Source organism: Lepus europaeus, chromosome 11, assembly GCF_033115175.1.
Source record: "Lepus europaeus isolate LE1 chromosome 11, mLepTim1.pri, whole genome shotgun sequence".
NCBI classification, from domain to species: Eukaryota; Metazoa; Chordata; class Mammalia; order Lagomorpha; family Leporidae; genus Lepus; species Lepus europaeus.
In genome coordinates, this window is record NC_084837.1 from 51,442,851 (window position 1) to 51,468,214 (window position 25,364).

At 51.8% G+C, this 25,364-nt stretch overlaps 1 protein-coding gene across 5 annotated transcripts in view; it reads left to right on the forward strand.

Moving 5' to 3' along the window:
- The window catches only part of SLC7A7 (solute carrier family 7 member 7), a 53,285-nt gene that overhangs the window by 645 nt on the left and 27,276 nt on the right, over positions 1 to 25,364 (forward strand). Inside the window, exons 1-3 of one of the 5 annotated variants that reach the window (XM_062205459.1) lie at positions 70 to 276; positions 17,878 to 17,996; positions 19,041 to 19,584. In XM_062205459.1, coding sequence (XP_062061443.1) covers positions 19,086 to 19,584 — 499 coding nt within the window. In that variant the 5' untranslated portion in view covers positions 70 to 276; positions 17,878 to 17,996; positions 19,041 to 19,085. Of the gene's footprint in view, positions 1 to 69; positions 277 to 16,523; positions 16,632 to 16,698; positions 16,764 to 17,877; positions 17,997 to 19,040; positions 19,585 to 25,364 lie in introns of those variants that run through there. The other 4 variants (XM_062205463.1, XM_062205462.1, XM_062205464.1 and 1 more) reach the window with 4 other exon arrangements.

The following is a 25,364-nucleotide window of genomic DNA, read 5'->3' on the forward strand; positions in this document are numbered from 1 at the left end:
AGTAGCAGCATCCACGTTATTTCATTCCAATCTCCTGCATCACCGTTAGCAGAGTTTTTCTGGATTAAGACATGCGGTGAAACCTGGAGTGAATCAGAAAATTTGGCTTTAGCCCTCACTTGTGTGTGTAAGAAGGCTGTAGGGAAGGAGACAGAACATGAACTCAGAGCCAGACCAGGTTTACTCAGAGAAAAAGCCTGGGAGGGGCTCACTCCTGGTGAATACACAGTGGAGAGCGCACCCTCCCACACAGCCTAGTGGCTTATATAGTGTAAGGTAGGTGGGAAGGCTTGTTAGGGCGGTGTCTGGACTAAGGCTGAGCTGCTGAGATAGTGGGGAGACCTTGGGCTAGGGACTGGGTGTGATTTGGAAGGGTTTGGGCTGGGTCCGTATCTAGGGTTTGGACTTGGGGAGAGAGCTTGGGAGGGGTGGAGAGGGCTGGGAGTGTTGTGGCTTGCATGGGGAAAGCTTTGAGTGAACTCTTTGGATAGTGGGGAGAGGCTGCTAAGGCTGATGGCTGGACTCTAATCTTTTTTTTAAAGGTTTCTGGCCATAGTGAAATCAGACATGAGAGCTGGATCAGAAGAGCAGCTGGGACATGAGCCAGCGCTCATATGGGATGCTGGCACCGCTGGCAGATGCTTAGCCTACTAGGCCACAGTGCCAGCCCCTCCTTGATGGTTTTGAAGGACCACTGCTGCCCAGGAAGTGGGCAACCAACCTGGTCTTGGAGATGAGAGAATTGTGCTAGGTCATCTAGGTTTTCCTTGAGCAAGCGAGATATGTCTTCAGTTGTGTTTGCCTTGCCTGCTGAGACTGTTAGTCTGACCACTCCTTTCCCAACTCCTGCCAGGATACCTAGTGTAATTAACAAGAGGGTAAACCCAAAATCCTTCATCACATATCTGGTTAGAGGGACAGGGCATAAAGTCTGGTCTAGAGCATAGGACAAAGAGGGAGATAAGAATATGAGTAGAGGGGGCCAGCGATGTGGCTCACTGGTTAATTCTCCACCTGCGGTGCTGGCATCCCATATGGGTGCTGGGTTCTAGTCTCGGTTCTCCTCTTCCAGTCCAGCTCTCTGCTGTGGCCTGCAGTGGAGGATGGCCCAAGTGCTTGGGCCCCTGCACCCACATGGGAGATAGGGGGAGCACCTGGTTCCTAGCTTTGGATCAAAGCTCTGGCTGTTGCGGCCATTTGGGGAGTGAACCAACAGAAGGAAGACGTTTCTTTCTGTCTCTCTTACTGTCTGTAACTCTATCTGTCAAATAATTAAAAAAAAAAAATACGAGTATACATGTCCCTGTCCAGTTAGTAGGAAGAAAGATATATGCCTGGTTGCTACAGAGAATGAATGCTCCTGTTTCTGGTCCCATGCATGCTACTAAATGGAAGTAGGTAGGTTCTGTGCTTATTGATGTTTGGTACACTCTGTGGGTATCTACCTTCCAGTCCAATTCTGCCAGCCTCAACCTATGGCTGAGAGTGGAGCTACTTTGGGTTGGGAGAATGACAGTCTGGTTACAAACTTTTTTTTTTTTTAAGATTTTGTTTATTTTACTTGAGAGGTAGAGTTACAGACATTGAGAGGGAGAGACAGAGAGAAAGGTCTTCCTTCCATTGATTCACTCCCCAAATGGCTGCAACAGCCGGAGCTGCGCAGATCTGAAGCTAGGAGCCAGGTGCTTCTTCCTGGTCTCCACGTGGGTGCAGGGGCCAAGGACTTGGACCATCTTGTACTGCTTTCCCAGGCCATACCAGAGAGCTGGATTGGAAGAGGAGCATCTGGGACTAGAACTGGTGCCCATATGGGATGCTGATGCCGCAGGCAGAGGATTAACCTATCGCGCCATGGCGCCAGCCCCTGGTTACAGGCTTCGTGGGGGAAATGAACCCATTTTCTGGAGAGAGGGGAAGGAAAGAGCTTTACCCAGTCTTAAGTGGACCTGTGTGGAGGGTTTGGTTAGAGCCTATTTTAAGATTCCGTTCATCTGTTCTTTTCCTGAAGGGGCAGGGGAGTGATGGGGAATGTGAAAATGCCATGAGATATGAAGAGAGGCTGATACTAGCTGAGTAATTTGGGAGGTAAATTATTATTATTATTATTTTTGACAGGCAGAGTGGATAGAGAGAGAGACAGAGAGAAAGGTCTTCTTTTTTGCTGTTGGTTCACCCTCCAATGGCCGCTGCGGCCGGCGCATCGCGCTGATCCGAAGCCAGGAGCCAGGTGCTTCTCCTGGTCTCCCATGCGGGTGCAGGGCCCAAGGACTTGGGCCATCCTCCACTGCCTTCCCGGGCCATAGCAGAGAGCTGGCCTGGAAGAGGGGCAACCGGGATAGAATCCGGCACCCCAACCGGGACTAGAACCCGGTGTGCCGGCGCCGCAAGGAGGAGGATTAGCCTGTTAAGCCATGGCGCCGGCCGGGAGTTAAATTCTTATCTGTTATCTGATTGAATGGAAGCAGAAAGTACAAATCTGGGGACAATATCCTTTAGTAATATAGTAGAGACAGGGAAGCTCTTTTATTAGTGGTGGGGAAGGCCTCCACCCAACCAGAGAAGGTGTCCACCATCACCAGAAGGTAATGTATCCACTTAACTGGTGGCATATGGGTGAAGTCACTCTGCCAGTCCTTTTCTGGAAGTGACCCATGGGCCTGGTGAGTAGGGAATGGGGGTAGTCTAATGTTAGAATTGGGATTAGTGGTTTGGCACATGCTACATGTCTGAGATAGGTTGCGCAATTTCTTGTATGGCAGGAGTTAGGTGTATGTGTGATTTTAGAAAATGAAGAACAGAGTTTAGGTTTGAGTAACATAGAATTTTTTAAAAAGGTTTATTTATTTTATTTGAAAGTCAGAGTTACACAGACAGAGATGGAGAGGCAGAGAGAGAGAGGTCTTCCATATGCTGGTTCACTCCCCTCTCTACGTCATTTCAAATGAATAGGTAAATATTTAAAAAAAAATAGAGGGGGAGATAGATATCCTCTATCCTCTGGTTCACTCCCGAAATGGTCTCAGAGACCGGAGCTGAGCCAGGCCAAAGCTAGGAGCTGGAAGCTTCTGGGTTTCCCACATGGGTGCAGGGGCCCAAGGACTTGGGCCATCTGCTGCTGCTTTCCCAGGTGCGTTAGCAGGGAGCTGAATGGGAAGTGGAACAGCAGGGACTCTAACCAGCACCCCTGTGGGATGCCAGCTCTGTAGATGGAGGCTTAGCCTTCTACGCCACACCACCAGCCCATAAATAAATCTTAAAAAAAAAAAAAATTTGGAATCCAGATGCGAAAATATATCCCATGAGTCCCAGGAAAGAAAGGAGGTCTTGATTAGTGCATGGTAAGGGAAGGGGATGTGTTGCCTGTTTTGGGGCCAGAAGAATTACGTGGGCGGGATCACAAGAAGTCCCCAAAAGGTAGCAGAGGTAGAGATTAGTTGCACTTTTTTCTGATACCCTATTGCCTTTTTCAGCTAGATAATTAAAAAGACTACTGGTATGTTGGAGACGGGTCTCTCGGGCAGGGCCACAGAGTACAAGATCATCAAAGTATTGAAGAAGGGTGCTGGGTGAAAGGTTAACAGAGGGGAGGTCTGCCTGCAGGGCCTGCCCACAGAGGTATGGGCTGTCTTGAAAATGTTAGGGTGGGACAGGCGCTGTAGCGTAGTGGGTAAAGCCGCTGCCTGCAGTGCTGGCATCCCTTATAGGCGCCCGTTCGAGTCCTGGCTGCTCCGCTTCCAATCAAGCTCTGTGCTATGGCCTGGGAAAACAGTAGAAGATAGCCCAAGTCCTTGGATTCCTGCACCCACGTGGGAGACCCAGAAGAAGCTCCAGATGCCTGGCTTCAGATCAGCTTAGGTCCGGCCCTTGTGGCTGGTTGGGGAGTGAACCAGTGAATGGAAGACCTCTCTTTCTGCCTCTCCTTATCTCTCTGTCACTCTGACTTTTAAATAAATAAATAAATAAATAAATCTTAAAAAAAGAAAATGTTAGGGTAACACAGTCCAGGTGAGTTGTTGAATAAGGCAAGAATCAGGGCCAGACCAGGTAAAGGCAGAGTGTCTAGGCAGTGTCTAGATTGAGAGGAATCATGAAGAAGGCATCCTTTAAGTCCAAGATAGTAAAGAAGGAAGTTGTAGGGGGTGTTTTGGAGAGAAGAGTGTAGGGGTTACACACAACTAAATATGTGAGTTGGAGAGAAGCATTAATGTGTTAGAGGTTCTGTACTAGATTATAGAAGCCATTGGGTTTTTTGACAGGAAGTGTGGGTGTGTTATAGAGGGTGTGAATTGGGATGAATATGTGAGCCTGAAGGAGGTGGTCTGTGATAGGTTCTAGACCTCTGTGGTCTTCTGGACTTAAAGGATATCGGGGAACAACTGAATAGCTTTTGTGGGATCCTTTAGGGAGATATGAACAGGACTATGGTGGGTGGTGATTACAGGATGTGATGTGTCCCATACTATAGACTGACTAAGGTGAGGGGTGGAAGGTCACCGATATGAAGGATAAGTGTTCCCTCCAGTGGTGGAGAAGGTCTCTGCCTAAAAGGGGGTGGGGCAGTTGTGCAGAACTAGGAAAGAGTGTAGAGGAGTAATATCTCAAAGAAGCAATAGAAAGGAGGAGTCCTATTGGACTTCCCAATGAGGCCTTTCATGCCAACAGCAGAGACAGAGGAAGGAAGGAGAGGGTCATAATATTCAGTTAAAACAGGTAAACTAGCCCCAGTGTCCACCAGAAAGGAAATTCGCTTGCGAGACACACTGTCCCTATTACTCCCTGATCCATGGGCTCATCTGTGATGGGCTGTGGAACCTGGGCTCCTTCATTCTGTCAAGTCTAGCAGAGATGAGATGTCCTGTGTCGGGGGTGGCAGGGAAGAAGACCGCCCCAGATAGGGAGGGTGTCCTCTCTGGGGACAGTCCATCTTCCAGTGGCCCCACTGTCCACAGTTGGGGCATGGTCTGGTGAGAGGCCTTGGGTTAGGGTAGTCCTTGGCACAGTGCCCAGTGTTGCCACATCAGATAGCAAGCCCCCTGAGGGCTGGGACTTGGGTTGCAACTTGGATTTTGGAGGCTGGTGTCTGAACTTTTTGTTTTTTCCTTCCAAGTCCTTAGTTCCTTGTCTCTATTGTAAAGATGCAAAAAGCCACATTTGTGAGGTCTCTCTAAGGGATTTGTGGACCATTATCTAGTTTCTGGTGTCTGTGCAGGATGCCCAGGACTGATTGGGACATAAAGTGGGTATTTTCAAACAGCTGCCCTTCTGGAGAATTGAGATCTGGGTTGGTGTGTCTTGTCATTGCCTCTGTAAGGCTGGCCAAAAAGACAGCAGCGTTTTCATCAGGGCCCTGGGTGATCTCCCGGATCTTATAGTTAACCTTTTTATGGCTGTTTTTATCAATAGCCACCAATAGGCGGGTGATCATATGATCTTCATGATCTCAGGGCCTGTAGCCCTGGGTCTCTGGGTTGGTGAGTCCAGACTGGGTAAGGAGTGTCTCTGGGACAGCTCAAGTAGCCTCTGGGTGTCTGTTTGGGGCCCAGCGGTGCATCGCATCTGCATGCTGTTGAGCAGCATGCCTGATAGTTCCGATTCATCTGGAGTTAAGACAGAGGACAAGATGAGATAGAGATCTTGCCAGGTCAAGCTATAGGACTGAATCAGGTGAAGAAATTCCTTATGATATTTGGAGGGTTCTCTGAGAATGAGCCTAGATGCTCTTCAATCTGATTTTAAGGTCTTTTAGAAAGAAAGGTACAAGGGCCCTAGCTGGACCTTCCTGGCTAGCCTCCTCCCTCAGTGGGTTTTATAGTTTGGGAGCATGTGTGAGGAGGGGAAAAGACAGGAGGAGAAGAGAAGGGAGAATAGGATGAGGAATCAGGTGGGTTGGCCTGGGAGAAATCACCAGATGGTGGCTCGAGGGGGCCCTGGGCAGGTACGGGGGAGGGTCATCCCATCAGGATCACAGAGGGGCTGAGGGAGGTCATGGTGGAGGGTTTAAGGAGATTGGTAAAGAGGGTAAAGAGGATTGTATAGAGAGTGAGAGGGGGAGGGGCCACGATTGAGTGTGAAGAGAAGGTTATGTTCCTGGGGTCCTGAGGAGGGGAGAATACGGGGAGAAGCTCCAGGCCTTTTTCCTGCTTGAGGAGGACCTGGACTGAGGAAAGTTGGGCTCGGGGGTAAAATAAAGCCTGGGTATATGGAACCTCTGACCATTTCTCTGTGTAAAGTTACTAAGATCACGGAGAATTTGGAGGTCAAAAGTGCTGAATTCTGGGCCGGCGCCGCGGCTCACTAGGCTAATCCTCCGCCTTGCGGCGCCGGCACACCGGGTTCTAGTCCCGGTTGGGGCACCGATCCTGTCCCGGCTGCCCCTCTTCCAGGCCAGCTCTCTGCTGTGGCCAGGGAGTGCAGTGGAGGATGGCCCAAGTCCTTAGGCCCTGCACCCCATGGGAGACCAGGATAAGCACCTGGCTCCTGCCATCGGATCAGCGCGGTGCGCCGGCCGCAGCGCGCTACCGCGGCGGCCATTGGAGGGTGAACCAACGGCAAAAAGGAAGACCTTTCTCTCTGTCTCTCTCTCACTGTCCACTCTGCCTGTCAAAAATAAAAAAAATAAAAAATAAAAAAAAGTGCTGAATTCTGGACACTTACAATAATTTTCCAATGTAGGTTCAGACCAGGCCTTAATACAAAGGAAGATTAGTCCTTTTGACCTTATTTCCCTCCTTTGGCCCACCTCACCCAGGTTTTTAAACAGACGGGCCAGAGAGGAGTCAGGTGGATTGCTAGAAATTTCGGAGCGCATGGATCAGGTACGATGGGGCTGGAGGGTCACTTACTTAGAGCGTGCTCTTAAGGAGCCCGCAACCAGAACCTTCTCCTGACGAAGAGTTAAGACTGGTTCTAACTTTTTTTTTTAAGAATTGTTTATTTATTTGAAAGTCAGAGTTACACCAAGAGGGAAGGAGAGACAGAGAGAGAGAGAGAGAGAGAAAAGTCTTCCATCCGCTGGTTCACTCTCCAGTTGGCTGCAATGTCTGGAGCTGCACCGATCTGAAGCCAGGAGCCAGGAGCTTTTTCTGGGTCTCCCATGCACAGCTGAGCACTGGGAAAGGAAGCTATATCGTGGGAACTTGAGTGCACCATTGAAGATTTTCTTGAGGGAGGGGCTAAAATGTGACTCCATTATTATAAGATTCCCTTATACATTACTCTAATATAGCCCTTGTGACAATCCTGTGAGGTAGGTACAGGCCGAGCATCCCTAATCTGAAAATCCAAAATGCTCCCAAATCTAAATTTTTTTAGCACCAACATGCCAAAAGTGCAAAATTGTACACCTTACTCTGTGTAATTGTTCACAGAATATAGGAACACTAAAAATATTGTGTGACGCTCCCTTTGGGATCTGTGTTTAAAATGTATGTAAAATACAAATTTCAAGGTATTTTATTATGTATATGTAAGTATTCCAAAACCTGAGAAACATGTCTGTCTCAAGTATTTTGGATAAGTGATACTCAGCTTGGACTAGTTAAGTGATAAACCCAAATCTGTGACTCCTTTCCCTTTTTTTTAAATGTATTTTTTATTTTTATTTTTTTCAAGGGGAGGAGGGGGATCTCATCCATTGATTCACCCACCAAGTGCTGCAACTGGAATCAAACCCAGGTACTTGGATCTGGGCTACAGGCATCTTAAAGGTTGGGTCAAATGCCTGTCCCCTCCCTTTTATCTCTTGCTAGTGAGTCTTTGCTTGAGGAAAGCCATTTCATCTTAATTTTAAAAAGTTTCATATATCACATTTGTGAAAACATTGAAAGGGTTATAATGTGAGTGAAAGTGCTTTACGGTGAGGTTTCTATGAAAGTGCCCATTACTGCGTGCTAGGCTAGACACTTAAACACATGCTGACGGGGAACCTGAGGGAGTGGTGTGATGGCCTATCTGGAAGTTTATCATTTCCTTCTGGGGAGTTTTTCCACAGGAGGTGGCTCTGGGTTGTGCTTTGAAAGAAGGGAAGGGTGGATCCTGGTTTAAGGAGCAAAAGCAACTATTTTGATAACAATAAGAATAGTATAGGTGAGGGCTGACTGAGAAGAGGGGATGGGAACAAAAGCAACTTGGCTAGAAGCCACAGCTTGACCCACAAAAGTAAACAAGGGACATAAAACAGGGAATACCATTGCTATTTTGCGTTCACATATAATTTTTTTTTTATCAAAACGCTGGATTCAAGATTTTCATAATAAACCTGTAAAGTCAACAAGACAGTGCAGGAAGTAATCATTGAAGATTGCTTGTAGTTTTCAGAGTCCAGGAAACTGAAACAAAATGTGGCTGTGCTTTTATTGTTTTATAGTTAGTGGCAGGATATAGAGTAAGTGACACCTTTCCCAAACTTGGATCCCTGAGGCTCTGATCCTGACATAGACAGTAGGTAGCAGTGGAACCTCATAGTTTATAGTTGGAAAATCAGGAAGTAGACACCAAAGAAAAACCTGGGCTTCAGCATTCAGGACTGACAGGAGAGATGACAGGCTATCACTAATACGCTACATAAAGGAATTGGACCAGCATCACTCCTGTCCCCCAGTAGCTCACACATGAACGGAGCATCATTGGCTCACAAAATAGAAAAGGGCACATGCATTTAAGTGGACAATAATGAGGACACGTGCGAGTGGTTCATAGCTGTGCAAGCCAAGGAGTAGTGCCGAAGGACTTTGCGGGCAGGACGGGAAGTTGGATTGGAACTGGGAAATCTGGGAGGGGAAGAGTCTTTGGAAGGAAGACAAGTTCAGCCTTTGACGTGGTTAGTGTGATGTGGCGGGGGGGACAATCCATGGGCTGTAAATAGCAGGAAATACGGGTTAGGACTTTGTGAGAAAGGGGGGCGGGGAGAGAAAGCAAACAGTGCTGACAGCTAACATCATCAGCATTCTCAGGGACCTCCTGGAACACTCTTGTGGGGAAGGGGTCTGGCACCTGGACAGCGCTCCTCGATGACTTCATCAGCCTATAAACCACAGGAAAGTGGCTTCATCATCCCAAACTGGATGCCTTTTAACCTCTGGACTTCATCTGGCAAAGACTGGAGTTAGGAGTGATGTGACGCCTCATGATCTAAGCTTCGTGTCCTTCCTCTCCTGGACGCCTTTGCCTTTCAGGGGCATTGTGCCCTGTACTTGGCTTTAACATTTTGTTAGCCATTTATGTTCTTGTCTGACAGGTTTATTCACACATCTTTCTCTCCTGTAGGTCTAGATGCAGTTGCTTTTGTCTGAGTACACTGCTCTGGGAAAGTAGGTGCCTTTTCATGCATGCTGCCGTTGGAGAAGGACTATGAGTGAAGCAAGCTCTGGAAGCTACTTCCACCTTGATGTGGAGCTGCGTCTCTATCTTGCATGTCTAAGGTTGAAGAGGAGCTGGTGCCATGGCATAGCAGGTTAAGCCACTGCCTGCGATGTCCCTGTTCCCGCTGTTACACTTCCGATCCAGCTCCCTGCTAATGTGCCTGGGAAAACAGCAGAAGATGGCTCAAGAGCTTGGGCTCCTACCACTCACATGGGAGACTTGGATGAAGCTTTTGGCTTTTGGCTTTGGCTTGGCCCAGCTCCTGGCTTTGTGGCCATTTGGGGAGTGAGCTGGCAGATGGAAGACTGATCTCTCTAACTCTGCATTTCATAGAAATAAATCTTAAAAAAAAAAAAAAAGAGTTCAAGGTTGAACAAATTGTGGAGACAAGCAAGAATGTTTGGGAATTCTTTTTTTTTTTAGATTTATTTATTTATTTGAAAGGCGGAATTACAGAGAGAGAGAGAGAGAGAAGTCTTCCATCTGTTGGTTCACTCCCCAAATGGTTGCAATGTCTGGAGCTAGGCCGATCCGAAGCCAAGAGCCAGAGTTTTTTCTGGGTCTCCCACGTGGGTGCAGGGGCCCAAGGTGTTGGGCCATCTTCCACTGCTTTCCCAGGTCACAGCAGAGAGCTGGATTGGAAGTGGAGCAGCCGGGACTTGAACTGGCACCGATATGAGATGCTGGCAGTACAAGTGGTGGCTTTACCCACTATGCCACAGTGCTGGCCCCGGGAATTATTTTTTTAAAAAAGATTTTTTTTTTGAAAGGGAGAATGAGTGCAACAGCTGGGGCTGGGCTGGGCCGGGCCAAAGCCAGGAGCCAGGAGCCAGGAGCCTCATCTAGGTCTCCCACATGAGTGCAGGGGCCCAAGCACTTGGACCATCTTCCGCTGCTTTCCCAGGCACATTAGCAGAGAGTTGGGTTTGAAGTGGAGCAGCCAGGACTTGCACTGGCGTCCGTACAGGTAGGTAGGGGCTTAACCTGCTCCATCACAATGCCGGTCTCCAGAATTCTTTATTTTCCTCTTTAGAACAGTTCAGAGGTCACATCACTGTCATTCCATGCAAGAAATGTGAGAACTGAAGGCTAGAAACCAGTCAGTCACCCTCACAATACACTGCTGTGTATTACACTCCCTTGTCACTTACATAAAGCATTTTAACCATTCCTCTATTTTTCCTAGAGCTGTCAAGTCCTTGCTAACCCTGTAGTGGCTAAATTCTGTATTACATGACCCAGTCAAGACCGGTAAATTATGACCTCTGGCTCCACTCTTCCTTCTTGTCTCATAGCTGGGAAATCTTTCAAGCTCTGTGCCTTTCCATTAGACTGGTCCTGAAGGCAGATGGCTCCTTGTGGATCTCTGCACAGCAGCAATATTGGTTTAGGAAATGCCAAAGCTAAAGGCAGGCGTTGGGTGAAGCGGTTAATAAGACACCGCTGGGGCCACATCTGCTATCAGGGTGCTTGGATTTGAGTCCCGTCTTCACTGCTTTTTGTTTGTTTGTTTTTTCAAGACTTATTTTATTTATTTGAAAAAGTTACAGAGAGAAGTAGACATAGAGAGGTCTTCCATCCACTAGTTCACTCCCCAAATGGCTCTAACAGCTGAAGCTGAGCCAATCCAAAGCCAGGAGCTTCTTCCTGGTCTCCCATGCTGGTGCAGGGGCCCAAGGACTTGGGCCATCTTCTACAGCTTTCCCAGGTCATAGCAGAGAGCTCGATTGGAAGTGGAGCAGCTGGGACTGGAACTGGCACCCATATGGGGTGCCTGCGCTGCAGGCTGGGGTTTTAACCCTGTGCCACGGTGCTAGCCCCCATCTTCACTTCTGATTCCAGCTTTCTGTTGGTGTGCGCCCTGGGAAGCAATGGTGATCGTTCAAGTACTTGGGGTCCCTGCCATCTGCGTAGGTGATGTGGATTGAGTTCTGTACTTCTGGCTTTGGCCTGACCCAGCCCCAACTGATGTGGACATTTGGAGAGTGAACCGAGAATGAAAGATCGGTCTCTCAAAAAATAAAAAAATCTAAATGGCAAAGCCAGCCTATTCAGGAGGTATACAAAAGGTAACAATTATTTACGAGCCATCTTTTAGCTTTACTACGTGGTGAAGCATTGCCAGATCCCTTCTTGACCTAGCCCACGAGCTCCCTCTTTCTCAGGGTCCACGCTCCCGCGGTAATCAGATGAAAGGCGCTCAGGAGGAGATTCCAGCCTCCCTGGCACCATCGCCCGGGATATTCTTGGTTGAGTGCTGCCTCCTGGCGGCGGCGCTACAGCCCGACACCTTTCCGACCCGTGGAGACCACTTTTAATTTGGGATCGCTAAGCTGATGCAATCGCTCCCCAAGGGGGCGGGAGTCGCAAACCAGGGGAAGAGACCCCTCCCCCGGCTCCAAGCAGGCGCCGCCTCCTCTCCCCCGTCCCCTTGGGGCTTTCCAGAACAGGGTCCTTTTGAACTCTCAGCCGAGTGACTACGGGCTGGATGCAGAGGTCACCAGGGTTTGGGGCTCCCTTTGCCCAGACCCCGTTCGCGCCGCCAGCTCGAGCTGGATTGGGTGGGTGGAGTGCGCGTTCCTGGGGCGGAGGACGCGTCTCTAAGGCTATCCACGGTCATTTTCATTTCCACGGGCAGTGCAGCTGTGGCGGAGCCAGGAGAGGGCTGGGGTTGCGGGGCCCCTCGGTTCGCGGACCTTTGCTCCCATCGCCTACATCTTCCGCAACCCCTTCTTCCAGTGGGGGTGGGGGCTGCTTGACCAGGCGAAGGCCCTGGAGGGGAAGCCTGACGTGGTGGGGTCGTGGTCCCCCCAGAGCGGAGCCCTGGTTGGCCCCGTGGTCATACCTGGACTTTTGGGGAGGGTCAGCTCTTCAGAGGGACTCTTGAGCGCAGACGGTGGCTGGGTTGGGGCTTGGGAAAGCGAGACCCTAGAGCCGCAGATACTGAACCGACAGGGGATCCGGAAATGCGGGGTAGGGGCAGAGTGGGACAAAGGGACAAAGGTGAGCCGGCGAGCGGGGGCGGAGGGGGGAGGGGAAGGCGCGAGGGATCACTTTCGGGGAGTGCGGGGGCGGGGTCCGGCGGAGTTCGCGCCACTGGCCTGGCGGTCCTGGCTGCCTGGGCGCACCTGCTTCGTCCTGAACCTGAGCGCGCGCCTCCTCCTACCTTTCCTTTCGTGGCCGCAGCGCATTGCTCTCGGCACTTCCACTGGGGTCTCCCACATCTGGGTGTGGGGTAGAGCAGCCAGGAGGCTCCCAGAGCCGGGAAAGGGCGCTGGATGAGGACCTTTTCGTTTTGCTTTCTTTCTTCCATCTACAGAACAAAAAGTCAATCCCAAACCATCGAAGGCCTCTTACTAAGCCTGAAAGCCTCACTCTGCTTGCTTTCCCTTTGTTACTTTCAGAAGAATAAATAACTCTGAAGCTAGGGGCGGGGGGGGGGGGGGTGGCGGGGTGGCGGGGCCTCCTGGAGGTCAAATTCAAGGACTTGCCCAGGAGTCCAGCCAGCTGGAAAGTCAGGCAAGGAGGAAGCCCACCGTCATTATTTCATTGTTCATGCAGCAAACACTTACTACCTGAGCCCTGCGCTGGGTGATGCAGTGGTGAACGAAGCTCTCCTGAAGCTACCCTCTAGTGAGGTGACAACTGACCACACCCAAGGTCAAGGTCACTGGGAAGAATGTCCCAAGGCAGGTTTGTGGTGTGGCCACAGCAGGGAGGTCAGTGTGGCTGGGATGGAGTGAGGGAGACAGTGAGGCCAGCTGGGGAGCAGCCTGGGTCTACAAGGGCACGAACGTGTCCTTGGAATAATTCGGATATTTGGTGCCAGTGAACTTGGATTTCTCTGTCTCTGGGTGCAGTGTAAGTTGGCAGAATCCCTGAGTACTCCTTCCCTCAGTAATTCGGCAGCAGGCAGATGCAGGTTGCAGGGTGTGGCCTGCGACCAGCAAGCTGACCTTGGCCTCAAGGCAGCAGTCACCGCTGGAATTCTGTGAAGTGCCACTCCCTGAGGACAGATATTTATGCGGTTGTCTACATTCTGAGTGGTTTAATGTGCCTCCTAAGAAGTCTGCTTGGGAAAATTGCATGTCCTTCATTCTCTAATTTTGAATATAAAGGAGCTTGCATAATTTTTTAAAAGATTTACTTATTTATTTGAAAGTCAGAGTTACACAGAGAGAGGAGAGGCAGAAAGAGTGAGGTCCTCCATCCACTGGTTCACATCCCCAACTGGCTGCAACAGCTGGAGCTGCGCTGATCTGAAGCCAGGAGCCAGGAGCTTCTTCCGAATCTCCCATGCAGGTGCAGGGGCCCAAGGACTTGGACCATCCTCTACTGCTTTCCCAGGCCATAGCAGAGAGCTGGACCGGAAGTGGAGCAGCCAGGACTCAAACTGGAGCCCATATGGGATGCTGGCACCCCAGGCAGAGGCTTAGCCCACCACACCACACTATATGGCCCCACATAGTTTTTTTATTCTGAAAAAAATCAGTATTCTCCCCACGTCTGATAAGTAAACATTCAATAGATATTTAAATAACACAGGTTTGAAGGGACACCCATTCATTAGCTTGCCCAGGGTACCACGGCCCAATTGTCTCTTTTTTTAAAAAAAATTCAGGGGCTGGCACCGTGGCTCACTTGGTTAATCCTCCACCTGCAGCGCTGGTGTCCCATATGGGTGCCAGGTTCTAGTCCCGGTTGCTCCTCTTCCAGTCCAGCTCTCTGCTGTGGCCTGGGAGGGCAGAGGAGGATGGCCCAAGTGCTTGGGCCCCTGCACCCGCATGGGAGGCCAGGAGGAGGCACCTGGCTCCTGGCTTTGGATGGGCGCAGCTCCAGCCATGGCAGCCATCTGGGGGGTGACAATGGAAGGAAGACCTTTCTCTCTCTCTCTCTCTCTCACTAACTCTATCTGACAAATTAAAAAAAAAAAAAAATTCAGAGAGATTGACAGAACTCCCCCAAATGCCCACAATGGCTGGGACTGGGCCAGGCCAAAACTGGGAGCTGGGAGCTCTTTCCAGGTCTCCCCGCAGGGGTAGCAGGGACCCATCTACTTGAGCCCTCATTTGCTGCCTCCGAGGGTGTGCATTAACAGGAAGTTAGAGTCTGGAGGGGAGCTCCAACCCAGACTTCTGGGACCCAGTGTCCCAAGTGGTGTCTTATATATTGCACCAAACGCCCACCTTTCCACTGGTCTCTCAATCTGGTGACACACGTGTCAGCATCAGCTGAACGACTTGGGGAGCTGAACACTGGGCGGCCTTACCTGATGCTTGGCTGGACCCCCACAGGTACCCTTCCTTGGTTTGCCTTAGGGGCAGAAATGGCACCAAAAGCTGCCCTAACTGAGCTGCTGCATGCCCTCTGCAGAACTAAGGATAGCGCGGGAGTGAGAGAGGGAGGAGGGGAATTGTCAGGGGCCTGGGCTGGGGGCGACGTCCACCACAGGCAAAGCTCAAACGCGTCTTCAGTGCTGGGCTACTGGGAAGAGGCAGAGGCTGGGGAGGGAGGAGGAGGAGCTGAGACGCGGAGAGGAGAAAGTGCCTGGAGGCCAGCAGGCGTGGAGGTCCTCTGGATCTGTACGGGCAGTCAGTCGCAGCTCCAGCCCGTCCCCTGGCCCCTCCCCACTGCCGGCCAGAGTCGCACATGTGTTTTCCTGTTTTCCATTTCGGTCCCCGTCACCCTCTGCCTTTTCTGCTCTTCAGAGCCAACAAGCTGCAGCACGAGGCATAGCCCCCGGTTCCCCTAACCAGCACCAGCCCCCACCCCCCAGCGCGCTGTAGCCCCTCCTCCCCGCACCTGCCCAAAGGTCACGGGACAGGTAAGAGGTGGGAGGGGGCGAGAGGGGACTTGCTGGAGGACAATAGAGCGAGCCCTGAAAAAATCGGCCAAAGGGAGACCCAAGAGCTGCCTGTTTCCTGGTCACCGACCCAGCCCAATCTAGGCAGGAGCTTCTGCCCAGACTGTCGCTAATGGAAGCCCTGGCCACAGGAGTAAACAATTTCTTTCTTGTTTCACTTTTTTTTTTTTTTTTTGAGGGACTCTCTTAGCCACAGTGGAATACAGAAAAACAAATGGAGAACTGTAGAGGGCGGGGCCTAGCGGCTAGCCTGAAGTGATGGGGGAATGGAGCCATCCCAAAGTGTGTGTGTGTGTGTTTTCTGTTTCTGTTATTAAGGGAGGCAGCGCATACCAGTTGGAGCCAGGAAGGCAGGACGAGGGGTCTGGTGGGGCGTGGGGGAGGGAATGGAGAGCCAAGACCCTGACCTGCGTGCTGGTTCCTAGACTAAGGGGGTCTTTGCCGTTCGTGGGTAGGGGCAGCATGTGGGGCTCCGCTGGCTGCTCAGCACGCCGGGGGCTCATGCTGCTTGTTTGCTCAAAGCCCTGAATCTAAAACTTTCCCAGGCTGTCCCCTGAGTGTGTGGTCCTATAATCTCCCCAGTTCCTCAGAGAGGAGTGCGCCTTCGGCAGCGGAAGATGGCCAGGGGGCGGTTTTTCTTGCAAAGTCTGGAGAAAGTCTGCCAGAGCCCCTTTAGATGAGCCTACAGGCGCTGCTGGTCCTGGGCTGCCCGACTGGCCGGAGGCATTGCCCGGACCTCCAGGCGCCCGGGGAAGAACGTGAGCTGCCGCAGGAGTGCCTCTGGCCCACGTGTTAGGCAGGGCTTGAGAGAAGAGGAGGGCTTCTCCACGCTGCGCAGCCTCCCCGGCCGCGTGCGTGGGCCGCTGGAGTGGGCTGGGAGGGAGTCCCGCTCGCAGTTCCTGGCCAGACCACTAGGGCACGCTGTTTGCTGGCGTGTGGGTTTCGCCGGGGCTGGTTTCTGTCTCAAGATCCCAGAAGAGGACTTCACTTGTCCGACACCACCGGTCGGGAACGAAGCCCTGCCCGGTCTGCCCCAGCGCTGCCTCCCGGCTCTCCCTTCCGTCGCTCACGTTAGGCTACATGTCCACCGTTGGTGCCGGTGCATTGGTCTTTAAAGGACTGGCGTGATGAATGTGTTTCTCTGTGCCTGTGCCTGCTCCACAAGTGGGTATCCTTAGCACAGCCCCGCGATCTAGAGGACTAGTAATTACCTCTCCTCCCCGCCCCCCGAGGATGAGAAGGGGGAGGAGCGGCCGGGAAGGAAGTGAACCAGCCTCAGCCTAGGCTACTGGCTGGAGGACGGCACAGCCTTTCTGTTTCATCTAATCACATCTTCCCCCAGGTGATTCATGAGGGAGCCGCCTGCAGCGCCTTCCTGTGTGCAAGGCAGGCCTGGAGACTAGGGCAGGTCGGAGGAGTGGGTGACTGGGGGTGGGTAGGAGGGGCTCTGGGTTTGGAGTGGGGTCCCCCCACCCCGTGGGTGACTGAGTGCCTGCCCCAGTGAGATAATGTGCTCGAGTGCTTAGGCGGCTGTGGTCTGGTGAGTGCTGGAGGAAGCCAGCTATTATTATTACAGGAGAGTTTTTGGGGGTGCTGGGAGGAAAGGAAAGCGATTTCAGGTATTTGTGAAGCTTTGTTGGCGGAAGCAGGATCTTTGCATAGGGCTAGCACCGGGTGACCCCCTCCTGATGTAAACAAAATGTGCAAGGGGCTAGCCGGCGAGGGGGTGTGGAGCAGAGATAACTCTCCCTGGGGTTTTTAGATCCCTGCTGGTCTCCGGTTGTAGAATAACCGTAGAGGAAGCAGGTAAGGAGGGGGCGGGCTGATGGATTTCAGGACAGATACAACCGCAAAAGAGACTGAGAACAGAGGGTTTCAAGTAGGCTACGGAGATAGAATAAACTCTGCTTTCCAACAAGTGCTTCGCTTCCTCTGCTGGTTCTGGGCCTGTCTGTCCAGGATAGCTCAGTGAAGTCGTATTTCCCCATGTTTTTAAAAAAATTGAAGGAAGCTTGTATTGGGGGAAGGTGTTTATAGAAGTTCCTCCTACCCCCAGGGACCTTGGTCTGCCTTATTAAGGATGAAAACCCACGTGGGCAGGGTGAGGCTTAAGCTCATTCCTTGACCTCATTCCATTAGAAGTTGCTGGAGGTCCCGATGATCCTGGTTTTGGGGCAGCCTCCGGCCCCGCGTGGGGAAGTGTGCGCAGTTACCCAGTCACGAGGCGCAGCGACAGCGCTTAAACTTCCTCTAATCTTCGCCTGTGAGCAAGGCGTTGTGTCTCAGGGTGCAGCCTTCCTGCCTCTTCATGGTTTGGGTAGGAGAGAAGTGAGGCGAGGGTGGCGCCCTCAGCGGCCCCCTCCCTGTCCTCAGCTAACTTGCTTGGGGGACAGCTTTGCTTGGGTGCCCTGCTGACTGTCCTTCCTTCTGCGCCCCCTGTCCCCCGAGCAGAGCTGACAAAGGAGATTCCTGCGAGAGCCTCGCCTTCTTATCGCCAGAAAGTGCTGAGCCAAGAGCTCCTGGCTGCCCCTTTTGCAGATGTGAAGGGCCAATGAACCTTGGACCCAGACGGTTGCTTAACACCCCCTCCCCCGTCCTCACCCCTTCCTTCCCCCTCCCTCAACCCCTCCACCCTTCTTGACTTAAATCCCCAGGCGGTTGTCTGGTCTTCCCTTCCACTGCTGGCTGAAGAGGAGCGGTTGGACTGGCCCTTCCTGGAAGGCGCGTCTCTACGCCACGGCCCTGGGAACCTGCTCGCGTCCAGGACCAGGGAGTAAGTGTAGCCCACTGCCCTTGCCGGTCTCTCTGCTGCTCTGCACTTTGCAGTCTCTTGCTCCCTGGGCGCCTCTGGCCCGGCCCTGTCTCCGCTTGCCTGAGTAGCCGACCCTGTTTCTCCCCCAGCCGCCCCGTGCTGTGTTTCTCGAGATCCACAGCCTTCGCTTCAGCTGGTTCTTTGCCTGGGCTTTGGCTGTGTGTCTGCCACGGCAGCCCCCAGTGGGGGAGCCGGTCGGCAGCTGCCGCAGGTCGTCTCTGGGTTCTGCTCAGCCTTTGGGTCGTCCTTCTCTTTTCGGGTGGTGTGACTGTGCTGATGTGAAGGCTTTGGTGGCGGGAGACCTGGGGTCCTAGAGACTGGGCAAGGCATCCGGGGAGAGGGAGAACAAGACAAAGAGAATGAAGCTGCTGGGCTTTGCCAGGGCTGTTGACTCCAGCTGGGGGTGGTGTGAGGGATGCTCCCTGGGCAGTGACCAGCTTGTGGGGTTCCAGGAGGTGATCCGGGAAACCTTTCAGTTTTCCAGAGCTAGGGTCTTTGGGGGGAAAAAGCACCGTGGGGGGAGCCACACAGAGTGGCTGCTCTCAAAGTTGGTTCCTGATAGTGTATCTAGCACAGGTGATGAGTGAGGCTGAAATTGGGAGGGAAGACAGACCTTTTGGGTAAGGCTGAAAACTCCGATTCAAAGTGCTTTGGTTACACCTGGGATCTGCCAAGCGGCCCCACGTGCCTGTCTTGTTTCACTGGAGGTTCCGACAGAACTAGGATTTCGTTTTCTCTTGGCAAATCAGGTGGGCGGTACCATCCTGGTGATAAGAGACAGATGCTGTCTTTCTGGGGGAGTGAGTGCCTTCCCTTCAGAATTTGGGTTGGGGTCATTTTGATGAGCCAGCTGGAGAGGAGGAGGTTGCTCAGAGATGGGAAGCAGGAGGGAGGTCTCAGAAGTGGTGGGTGGGCCGCCTGTACCGGCTCTTGTGCGTGCCAGGGGAGAGGTGCTGGATAATTACCATCCAGCTATCCAATCTGTCTCCTCTTTCTTCCTTGGAGGGCCATGCCAAGAAGCTGGTGAAGGCTTTCCTGTCCTCTTGCACCATGGTCGACGGCGTCAAATACGAAGCGGCCTCCCAGCACGAGCCGGATGGCGGCCCTCTGGAAGATGGGGCCAGCCCGGGGTCCGAGCAGGTCAAGCTGAAGAAGGAGATCTCCCTGATTAACGGCGTGAGCCTCATTGTGGGGAACATGATCGGCTCGGGCATCTTTGTCTCCCCCAAGGGTGTGCTCATGTACAGTGCCTCCTTTGGCTTCTCCCTGGTCATCTGGGCTGTTGGGGGCTTCTTCTCTGTGTTCGGGGCCCTTTGCTATGCGGAACTGGGCACCACCATTAAGAAATCTGGAGCCAGCTATGCCTACATCCTGGAAGCCTTCGGGGGACTCCTCGCCTTCATCCGCCTCTGGACCTCCCTGCTCATCATCGAGCCCACCGGCCAGGCCATCATTGCCATCACCTTCGCCAACTACTTGGTGCAGCCCTTCTTCCCCAGCTGCTTTGCCCCCTATGCTGCCAGCCGCCTGCTGGCTGCTGCCTGCATCTGTAAGTGGGGCTGGGCAGGAGGCAGTGGGCGGAGGCTGGGATGCGAGTCTGGTTAGGCAACAAGAAGATGGGAAGGAATGCCTCTGACAAAACCAAGTTTGTGTAGAAATTCAGTTTACCATAGAGTTTAAACAAAAATGATAGCAACTTGCCTTTCCTCAACTTCCCATGGTAAGAAGCAGTTTGCATGCTCTTGAGTCTTTTAATAAAGGTTTTTTTTTTTTTTAAATATTAATTTATTTGAAAGGCAGATTTAGGGCAGAGAGAGAGAGAGAGAGAGAGAGATCTTCCATCCACTGGTTCATTCCCCAAGTGGCCTTATCAGCCAGCACTGGGCCAGGCTGAAGCCAAAGGCTTCTTTCAGGTCTCCCATGTGGGTAATTGGGGCTCAAACACTTGGGCCATCTTTTGCTGCTTTTCTCAGGCCATTTAGCAGGGAGCTGGTTACGAAGTGGAGTAGCTGGGACTTGAACCTGTAGTCATATGGGATACCAGCATCGCAGGTGGTAGCTTTTTACCCATTCCACCACAATGCTAGCCCCTCCAGATCTACTTTTTTAAAAAGAAAGTTTCATGTTATTCCTTCTTAATTTTAAAACTGTAGTTTATTTAACCACCCAGCCCTCTGCTAATGGCCACGTATGTGGCTCCAGTTTTTCAGCCTTATAGATAATGTTCCAGTGAATATCCTTTTGCACTTGCATGAGTATTTCTGTGGGCTAGATTTTTTTAAAAAGGTTTATTTATTTATTATTTGAAAGGCAGAGTTACAGAAAGGCAGAGAGAGGTCTTCCATCTGCCAGTTCACTCCCCAGATGGCTGCAATGGTCAAAGTTGGGCCGATCCAATGCCAGGAGCTTCTTCCAGGTCTCCCATGCAGGTGCGGGGGCCCAAGGACTTGGGCTGTTCTTTGTTGCTTTTCCAGGCCATAGCAAAGAGCTGGATTGTAAGTGGAGCAGCCGGGACTTGAATTGGCGCCCATATGGGATGCCAGCACTGCAGACGGTGGCTTTACCTGCTATGCCACAGTGCCAGCCCCTAGATTTTTTAATTTTAATTTTTTTTTTTTTTTGACAGGCAGAGTGAACAGTGAGAGAGAGAGAGACAGAGAGAAAGGTCTTCCTTTTTTCCATTGGTACACCCCCCAATGGCCACTGCGGCCGGTGCGCTGCGACCGGCGCACTGCACTGATCTGCAGCCAGGAGCCTGGTGCTTCTCCTGGTCTCCCTTGCGGGTGCAGGGCCCAAGGACTTGGGTCATCCTCCACTGCACTCCCAGGCCACAGCAGAGAGCTGGCCTGGAAGAGGAGCAACCGGGACAGAATCCAGCGCCCCAACCGGGACTAGGACTAGAACTCGGTGTGCCGGCGCTGCAGGCGGAGGATTAGCCTATTGAGCCACGGCGCTGGCCTAGATTTTTTTTTTAAGATTTATTTATTTTTACTTAAGTCAGAGTTACACAGAGAGAGAAGGAGAGGCAGAGAGAGAGGTCTTCCATCTGCCTGTTCACTCTCCAGATGGCAGCAACGGCCGGAGCTGCAGTGATCCAAAGCCAGGAGCCAGGAGCTTCTTTTGGATCTCCCACATAGGCGCAGGGACCCAAGGACTTGGGCTATCTACTGCTTTCTCAGGCCACAGCAGAGAGCTGGATTGGAAGTGGAGCAACCAAGACACGAACTGGTGCCCATATGGGATGCTGGCACTGCAGGTGGTGGCTTTACCCGCTTCACCACAGCAGCGACCCTGCACCTAGATTTTTTTAAAGATTTTATTGGGGGGCCAGCGCTTTGGCATAGCGGGTAAAGCCACCGCCTGCAGTGCTGGCATCCCATATGGGCACTGGTTTGAGTCCTGGCTGCTCCACTTCCAATCCAGCTCCCTGCCAATGTGCCTGGGAAAGCAGTGGAGGATGGCCAAAGTGCTTGGGCCCCTGTACCCACATGGGAGACCCAGAAGAAGCTTCTGATTCCTGGTTTCGGATCGGCCCAGCTCCGGCTGGTGGACATGGCCATTTGGGGAGTGAACCAGTGTTGGAAGACCTCTTTATCTGCCTCTGCCTTATAAATAAATGAATCTTTTAAAAAGAAATAAAGTAGGCTTGCTCTTTAAAAAAAAGAATTTATTGGGACCACTGCTGTGGTGGAGCGAGTAAAGATGCCTTTGATGGCCCCATCCCATGTGGGCACTGGTTTGAGTCCCAGCTGTTCCACTTTTTTTTTTTTTTTTAAAGATTTACTTATTATTTATTTGAAAGTTGGAGTTACACAGAGAAGGAAAGGCAGAGAGAGAGAGAGAGAGAGAGAAAGAGAAAGAGAAAGAGAAAGAGAAAGAGAAAGAGAGAAAGAAAGAGAAAGAGAGAAAGAAAGAGAGAAAGAGAGGTCTTCCATCCACTGGTTTACTCCCCAATTGGTTGCAATGGCCGGAGCTGAGCTGATCTGAAGCCAGGAGCCAGGAGCTTCTTCCTGGTCTCCCATGCAGGTGCAGGGGCCCAAAGACTTGGGCCATCTTCCACTGTTTTTCCAGGCCATAGCAGAGAGCTGGATCAGAAGTGGAGCAGCCAGGACTTGAACTGGCCCCCATAAGGGATGCTGGTACTGCAGGCGGCGGCTTAACCCCCTATGCCACAGCTCCAGTCCCAGGTGTTCCAATTCTGATTCATCTCCCTGCTAATGCACCTGGGAAAGCAGTGGAAGATAGCCCAAGTGGTTGGGCCCATGTTCCCATGTGGGGGACCCAGAAGAAGTTCTTGGCTTCTGACAGGCCCAGCTCTGGTTATTGTGGCCATTTGGGGAGTGAACCAGTAGATGGAAGTTCACTCCCTCTCTTTCTCTGTCTCTCCCTCTCTCTCTGTCTCTGTAACTCTGCCTTTCAAATGGCAGAGTTACAGAGAGAAAGAGATCTTCCATCTTCTGGTCACTCCCCAAATGGCTGCAATGGCTGGGGCCAGGCCAGTCAGAATCTAGGAGCTTCATCTGGGTCTCTCTCGTGGGTTTAGGGGCCCAAGCACTTAGGCCATCCTCCACTGCTTTCCCAGGCACATTAGGGAGCTGAATCAGAAGTGGAGCAACTTGGACTCAAACTGGCACCTAGAAGGGATGCTGGCATTGCAGGTGGCAGCTTTACCTGCCACACCACAGCACCCACCCCAAGGGCTAGATTCTTGAAAGCATCATTTTAGTCTACCTTGGCTTTCTCTCCATCTCATCAGTAAAATATTATCTAAATCTGTACCTTCAGCAGAGTCCCAAGGCGGGGTGGGGGCTGGTACTGTGATGTAGTAGGCTAAGCCTCTATCTATGGCACTAGCATCCCGTAGGGGGACCAGTTCCTGTCCTGGTTGCTCCACTCCCCATCCAGCTTTCTGCTATGGCCTGGGAAAGCAATGGGATGGGCCAAGTGCTTGGGCCCCTGTACGCATGTGGGAGACCCAGAAGAAGCTCTTGGCTTTGGATTGGCTCAGCTCCAGCCATTTGGGGAGCAAACCAGCAGATAGAAGAGCTTTCTCCCTGTCTCTCCCTCTTTTTGTTTGCAGCTCTACCTCTCAAATAAATAAATAAAATCTTAGAAACAAATGAACAGACAGACTCCCATTAGAGGTGCTTGAGAGGATGATCTTCTACAGTCTCACCTCCCTGGTGCCTCTGTTCTAGAGAAGTGCCTTTCTAGCCTGGGACCCTTGGAGATGCCCCCCCATCCCTCAGCTGTGAAGCTCAGGCATTTTGTCAGTTGAAGGGGCGGCAGCAGCAGTGGTGGGGGCGGATGCAGGAATTTCCCAACAGGTGCAGTGGATCACTGGGTCACTTCTCTCCAATCAGCCTTGTGTCCTTTCCTCTTTCGGTTTCTCTATTGCTGCATTTACTCTTCAGCTTCCTCTCCCACCTCCCTGGTTTGCTGTTGGGCAGAGAACTGGCTGTCCTCTGTGAGGTCCTCCTGGGTTGCCTGGGTCCATGTGTGGGGCTCCGACTCCTCTCTGTGGATGGGATGTTTGCGGTGCATGGAGACGGTCGGAGACGGGTAGCAGGCTCTGCCTTGTGTTGCAATGGGGGTTTCCCCGCGGTCTTACATGTGATCTGTAGTTTCTCTTGCAGCATTTGCAGATGATCTGAAAGGCTGATCACAGGCAGAGCTAATTTTAGGATCTGTTGGCCCTGGGGCCCCTCAAATGGAGGTGGGGACTTTTCCATCTTGTGTAGAAAAGGCTTAGTTCCTCTAGCATTTCCAAGATGGTGGCATCACTTTAAGCACTGGGATTCTATTATTTTAACATCTTTGTTGAAATCTTTAGACCCAGTGACGTGTTTGCTTGTCTGCGTAATTTGACATTTCTTTTGGTGATTCCAGGTCACTGTGACAGTCTCGATTCTTCTGTGACAATGAGGCCTCCCTGGGCCCCTGGGACAGGTGCTTCTTTGGGCTCTCAGGCTGGGGCCTGACTCTCCTCCTTTCTGCTCTCCTCTGGTTTCTGTCTGTGTCATCTCTGACAGCTGTTGCTCCTTGGTTCTGGCATGGTGCCCACCTCCACCAGTCACCCCTTTTCAACTTGCTGCTTCTAATTTGGGAGTAGAGACATAATCAAACCCTTGAACAGCCACGTCCACAAACAGACACGTCCAGCCTTGTCAGAATACATGCGAAGTGGCCATGGTTATGGCTGAGTCTGCAGTGCTCCCCAGAAAGTGGAGGCAAGTAGGTATTTGTTTAAAAAAAGATTTTATTTATTTGAAAGAGTTACAGAGACAGGTAGATACAGAGAGAGAAGCCTTCCATCTGATGGCTCACTCCCCAGATGGCCGCAATGGCTGGAGCTGTGCCAATCCAAAGCCAGGAGCTTCCTCTGGGTCTCCCATGTGGGTGCAGAGGCCTAAAGACTTGGGCCATCTTCCACTGCTTTTTTAGGCCATAGCAGAGAGAGGGATTGGAAGTGGAGTAGCTGGATCTCGAACTGGTGCTCATATGGGATGCCGGCACTGCAGGCAGTGGCTTTACCTTCTGTGCCACAGTGCCGCCACCACCACCCCCCCCCCCCCCTTTAAAGATTTTATTTATTTATTTGAGAGGCAGAGTTACAGAGAGGGGAGGAGACCGAAAGGTCTTCCATCCTCTGGTTTACTCCCCAAATGGCCACAACTGCTGGAGCTGGGCTGATCCGAAGCCAGGAGCCAGGAGCTTCTTCTAGGTCTCCCATTTCGGGTGCAGGGGCCCAAGCACTTGAACCATCCTCTGCTGCTTTCCCAGTCCTTAAGCAGGGAGCTGAACTGGAAGAGGAGCAGCTGGAACATGAACTGGTGCCCACATGGGATTCCGGCCCGCAGGCAGAGGCTTAGCCTACTATGCCACAGCGCTAGCCCTGAGCATGTAGTTTTGTGCATGGATCTATGGTGTCTGTTTGAGAGGATTCCCACTGAGGGAAAAGTGCTTCTGTCCTGTGTTTGAGGCTTTGCTTAATAGCTGTGTGACCCTATGCAGGGGGCAGTAGCGGACAGTGACTGTGTACTTTTTTTTTTTTTTTAAGATTAATTTATTTATTTGAAAGGCAGAGTTAGAGAAAAGGGGAGGTAGAGAGATCTTCAAAGCCAGGAGCTTCCTCTGGGTCTCCTACATGGGTGACAGGGGCCCAAGGACTTGGGTCATCTTGTTGCTTTCTCAGTCACATTATCAGGAAGCTGAATTGGAAGTGGAGCAGCTGGGACTCAAACCTGTGCCCATATGGGATGTTGGTGCTGCAGGTGGCAGCTTAACCTGCTACACACAGCGCCGGCCCCTGACTATGTACTTCTAAAC